We start from the raw sequence: 6,156 nt of genomic DNA on the forward strand, positions 1-6,156 counted from the left end.
AAAAACAACTAAATAATAAAATAGTCATCCAATGGACTTAAATACAGAGGCCATGCTCCTAGTTCACCATTCACAACCCAGCAATGGATTTTCTTCTCCATTTGCAATCACTTGCTGTGCTTATTGCCGTGGTTCTTCTCTACAAACTGTGGAGAGCCAGGACTAAGAAGAGTAAGACCAAGGAGGCACCCGAACCAGCGGGTGCCTGGCCTGTAATCGGCCACCTCCACTTGCTCGGCGGCGGTGCACCTCTCTTTCGAACCCTAGCCGCCATGGCAGATAAGTACGGACCCACCTTAACCATCTGGATGGGTATGCGCCGCATCCTTATCGTGAGCAGTTGGGAGGTATATATTGTTGGAATTTTTAGTTGATAGCAATTTTCATACTGATATTGTGTAGATTAGAGTGACTTTCAATTTCTTCCTAGATGATGCATGAGGTTCTCTTATCTAATTACATGTTATGTTAATTACATATTGCAATTTTATACATGGTAAGATTATCTAGGTTTCGGGTTTGAAAAATTTTAATTAACACAACTTTTTTAACAATTCTCTCATAGAGCATATGGGAGCTTGTTTGACCAATCTTTGCATGTTTTACTTTCTTCGTACTACAGGTATCTAAGGAGTGCTTTACTACCAGAGACAGGGTTCTTGCAGATCGTCCTACCTTTGCCGCCGGTGAGCTCTTGGGCTACAACTACGCCATGGTGGGCCTCGCCCGTTATGGGCCCTACTGGCGAGAGATACGCAAGATAGCCACACTCGAGTTGTTGTCCCACCGCCGGCTTGAATTACTCAAGCCCATCCGAGCCATGGAGATTGATACATGCATAAAGGACTTGTATGGACTGTGGGTTAAGAACAATAGACAACCAGTTATGGTAGAGATGAAGGAATGGTTTGGGGAATTGACTATGAATGTCGTCGTGAAGATAGTCACCGGAAAAAGATACTCCGGTGAGAAGGGTGAGGGGAGCGGATTTAGACATGAGTTGAGTCAATTGCTTTACCTCCTCGGAGTTTTTGTTGTGTCCGATCTGCTGCCTTTTTTGAAGTGGTTTGATCTTCAAGGTCATGAAGCTACCATGAAGAAGACAGCTAAAGAACTAGATTATGTTCTTTCCAATTGGCTGGAGGAGCATCGCCGGAAAAGAATCTCCGACGAGGGTGGTCATGTTGATCAGGATTTCATGGATGTGATGTTGTCGATCGTTGATGAAGCCAAGATTAACGATTACGATTCAGGTACCATCATCAAGGCAACTTGTCTGGTACGTTGCTATTCCAAAGACTTTTTGAGAATGAAGTGCAGACTATATCATGGTTTTAAATTTCGACCGAAATCCGAAATTCCGGATTTCGGTCGAAATCAGAATGAAGTGCAGACTATATCATGGTTTTAAATTTCGGATTTACCGACACCGAAATTGACCAAAACCGAAACGGTCATTTATTTCGGCCTAAATTTCGGAATTTCGGAATTTCGGTAGAAATTTCGGTTTTTCCGAAATTTGACAAAATTTTTTTTTTTTTAATATTAATTTAATATTTTACCAATTCATCATATTTCAGAAGCAATGAGAACACTAATAATAATTCATTGACCTTATATAGGTTAAAAGTTGCAAATGACATTAAATTCCTTCGCTAAATGTAACTGGTAAATTTTTTATTAAGTTCTAAACTTTAAAAAATTAAAAAAAAAACCCCAAAATTTAGGAATCAGTTTCCTCAATTCAAGAAACGGGTTTCAAAATCTGGTTTATTATATAATGTGGGGCCCACCATTTTACACATATTTTGATGGGGCGTGGCCCACCATATTTTGATGGGGGCGTGGCCCACCTGTTTGACCAATGGATAGCATGGGCATGGAATACTAGTAAGGCTATACTTACTTAGTTCTAAAGTCTGAGGCGACCTTTTGGATTGGTTTCTTGACTGCAGAATTTTCAAAAAAATAAAATAAAAATCTGAGGCGCCCTTGCAAAAATGGGATGAAAGAGCGCCCCAATGGATCCACTTCACCATAGTGCATTTGTTGGATCCATTGGGGGCGCCCTTTCATCCCATTTTTGCAAGGGCACCTCTGAGTTTTGCATTCCTACAGTCCTTCTATTATAGTTTCTAACAACTTTGCATTCAATTTTGTAGTCTCTTATCTTAGGTGGCACTGACACTACAGCCTTAACCCTAACATGGGTCCTCTCTTTACTACTTAACCATCCCCACGTGTTAAAGAAAGCCCAAGATGAGTTGGACATCCACGTAGGCAAAGATAGACAGGTGGACGAATCCGACATCAATAATCTAGTGTACCTCCAAGCGATCATCAAGGAAACAATGCGCCTCTACCCTGCTGCACCCCTCAATGTGCCACACTCAGCAATCGAAGATTGCCAAGTGGACGGGTATCATGTCCCGGCTGGGACCCGCATAATGGTGAACCTTTGGAAGTTGCAAAGGGACCCACGCGTGTGGTCGGACCCACTTGAGTTCCGGCCTGAGAGATTTCTCACTACTCATGTGGATGTGGATATAAGGGGCCAACATTTCGAGTGCATTCCGTTTGGGTCCGGTAGAAGCTCCTGCCCGGGGATCTCGTTCGCACTGCAGGTCATGCACTTGGCGCTTGCTCGTCTTCTTCATGGGTTCGATATGTCGACCCCGTCGGGTGCACCTGTTGACATGTCGGAGGGCTTAGGGCTGAACATTACCAAAGCTACGCCACTGGAAGTCCTCTTCATGGGACGACTTCCTTCCAAGCTCAATGAATAGTAGCGGGTAGTAAAAATTGAAGTATTGTAAGAAGATTGCTGTTGGTTGCCTGATGATAGTTCAAGCTTCGTGTATTTTTCTTCTATCTATGTGAAATAGTATGGGAAATGATATCTGCGCTCTTGTTAATTTAGTCCTCCCTAATTATTTAATTGTTGAAGTTGTAACAGATCCCCAAAAAGGTCAATTGCCTGTAAAAATTGTATTTGATAAAGGAGTGCATTGTGAAAACAAGGGAGTTGTTGGGACCCAGGTACAACTCACTCTTAAAATCTAGATGTTAAGAGGAGGGTGCCCAGGTCCTTATAAGCCCATCCACACCCATTCATTCACTTCACTTTGATGTGGGATCTTCGCTTTTGTGTAGAACCCCCAACAGGAGTGTGGATATTATTTCTCAACAAAGTATAGTATTGGGGTTGAAATCTAACCACGCCATGTGGCACAAGATCCGTCCAGCAACACACACAATGCGACCCCAGATCACGACATGTGGCACCACAACCCCTGCTGAACTTCTCAGCCATCTCAGAAGCCAAGACCGACTCCAACTGACCCTCACTTAACTCCTCCGAGCCGTAAAACGTCTTCTACAAGGAAGCTCCTTGACAGCTCATCGCCATCATGAACTGACCTCTCTAGGATCTGACACATATCTATGTTTCGCCTTATTAAAGTCAGGATTCAGCCATCCGCCAATCTATCACCACCAGTTTTCCTATCCTGTCGAATCATCTTCAAGTATCGTACAGGCATGCACTGTCATGCTGGCATCTCCAGCAATATACACGGTCCTTGTCACCATAACATCGCACCCAAGATACTGGAATTCCTGCCTATACAAAGGGGGACCCTCTCCAGTCAACTGACCTCTCATGGATTGCTCCTAACCTCTCTTCCCCACCTCGGACGCCGGAGACGGCATTATTCAATCATCACCTCAACTACGATGTTCCATTCACTTTGAAGATCACCGGTGTGCTCATGACGGCTCCAAATACCATTGTTCGCCCATTACGACGGCTCCAAGGACCCTATGGAGTATATGGATACATTTGGTGCCATCCTATTCCTCAACGGAGCCCTAGTTGCCGTTAGAGGTGCCACCGCTGATAATTTATCCAACAACAGCCTCTGAAAAGGTTTGTTGTCACTAGATCAAATATATATCAAGGTTGGTGCCCCATTATATATATATATATATATATATATATATATATATATATATATATATATATATATATATATATATATAGGAAAGCGTTTCTAGTCGGCCGACTAGAGATCATTCTCTAGTCCGCCGACCAAAAACACATGGGTCCCACATATTTTGTGGTGATCTAAAGCATTCATTTGATAGGCCTCATCATAGATAGGATGTCCACAAAAATTCAGCTTCATAGGATCTTCTTAATCCTTCGATTTGTGGAGTTAAAAAATGGACAGATTTGTGGCGGTTTATAGCCGTCCATTTTAAGCTCCACAAATCATAGGGTTGGGATGATCCTATAGAGCTAATTTCTTGTGGACACCGTCTCTATGTCAGGGCCCATCAAATGAATGCTTTGCATCACCCAAATAAGGTGGGACCCATGTGTTTTTGGTCGGCGGACTAGAGAATGATCTCTAGTCGGCTGACTAGACTAGAAACACTATCCTCTATATATATATATATATATATATATATATATATATATAGAGAGAGAGAGAGAGAGAGAGAGTTCATGCGCTCGAGCGTAGATAGGCTTATATGTGCTCGCTTACGGAAACAGGGGGTGGACCCATTAGGGGGTGATCCTAACCATTCATTTGGAAGGCCCCATCATGGATGGGGACCCTACGAAAAATCAGCTCCATTGGATCACCAATGGGAGTCCATTTGTGGAACCAAAAATGGACAGATACTGTTTGTCCACAAATCTGTCCATTTTTGGCCCCACAAATGGACACCTTAAGGTGATCCAATGGAGCTGATTTTCGGTGGACACCCTACCCATGAAAGGGCTCATCAAATGAATGCTTTGGATCTCACCCAAAATGTGGCCTCACCCTGTTTTTGTGCTCGAGCGCAGATAAGCCTATATGCGCTCGAGCGCAGGAACTCTATTCTCCTATATGATATTGTATTTTCTATTTTTTATTTTCTCGTGATAAGGATATTTTTGTCATTTTTAATGCTATGAAGATTTTCTGATTTTTCCTTTTTAGGATACTAGTAAAAATGCACGTGCGTTGCACGTGCAAGCCATTTAGATTGTCCTTTAGTATTTAAAGGGCTTGTTAGAGCTTTTTGGGAACGGTAATAACCTTTTGACAGCCATTTAAATAGTAAATACTAAAAGACAAGAAGCTTTCGCGGAATATCAAAAGATTGCAGCGGTGATTTAATTTCCGTATAAATATATCAAGTTTGAGGAATGGTACGTCAATTGGTTGTGAGCCGCTTCAAAACAGTCAGAATTTTATTGGACAATGTGTTTTTTAAAAACAATATATTTACTGCTTCAGGTGTTCAGCGAAAAAAGAGTTGATTAAGGCAACCCACTGAATTTTATTGGACAATGTATTTTTTTAAAAATAATATATTTCCAATTTCTTATTTCCACAGCAAAGACATCTGATTTTTTTCACTATTAGATGCTGAATTAGAAATGTGAGAAATCCAAATTACAATGCAAAAAGGGCTGCAAATGTGAGAAATCCAAATCAAAATCTTCTCGGCATCCAAACGAGTCCTAATAGGATTTCATTTTTTCAAGGAGAACTGGAGATTTATTACAGAATCTTTATGTTGGTTTGAAATTGGTCTGAGAATCACCCATTTCCTTTATTACGAGTTTTTCCTACTCATGAAGCAACCTTGTCTGTCGTCTAAGCTTCTGATTTCTGCAATGTCAATGATGAAATAAACCCATCTAGAAAACTGCACTTAAAATGCCTTTGGGAGAAGCTTCCGCATGACGCTAGCATTCCTCTTTGATCTTTTCTGGATAAGTGAAATAAAGCTTACTGTGAGAACAAACAAAACAAACATAAGGCTGTAACGACCCAATTTCCAGAACCAGGCCGCTACACCTATTTTGACAAATCACCTGAATTATATATATATATATATATATATATATATATATATATATATATATTTTAAAAGGAACAACTTAATTGAACGGAAGCATTCACAATAATAAAATCCATCCATAATTTTAAAACTCACTCTGTTCCAAATTAAAGACCTAGCATTCCAAATAAAATTTGTTACAGCCCGAAATTTAATAACTTAAACTGAGTTTAATAAAACGACAGGTGACCCAACTGTCACCCCACCCTCTCTATTTATTTTCCCATTCCCGCTTTATTTATATGTCTTCGT

The 6,156-nt window shown here is 41.0% G+C and overlaps 1 protein-coding gene across 1 annotated transcript; it reads left to right on the top strand.

Annotated features, from left to right (window-relative positions):
• On the top strand, positions 1 to 2,897 carry LOC143875492 (cytochrome P450 CYP82D47-like). The gene is made up of 3 exons (XM_077377057.1): positions 1 to 347; positions 623 to 1,279; positions 2,163 to 2,897. Exons 1-3 carry the CDS (start codon positions 84 to 86, stop codon positions 2,784 to 2,786), a joined length of 1,545 nt encoding a protein of 514 aa, XP_077233172.1. The 5' UTR covers positions 1 to 83; the 3' UTR covers positions 2,787 to 2,897.
• The last annotated feature ends 3,259 nt before the right edge of the window (positions 2,898 to 6,156 follow it).

The sequence above is a fragment of the Tasmannia lanceolata genome, unplaced genomic scaffold, assembly GCF_043159265.1.
Source record: "Tasmannia lanceolata isolate RefF3 unplaced genomic scaffold, GAP_Taslan_0.1 ptg000004l, whole genome shotgun sequence".
Lineage (NCBI taxonomy): Eukaryota > Viridiplantae > Streptophyta > Magnoliopsida > Canellales > Winteraceae > Tasmannia > Tasmannia lanceolata.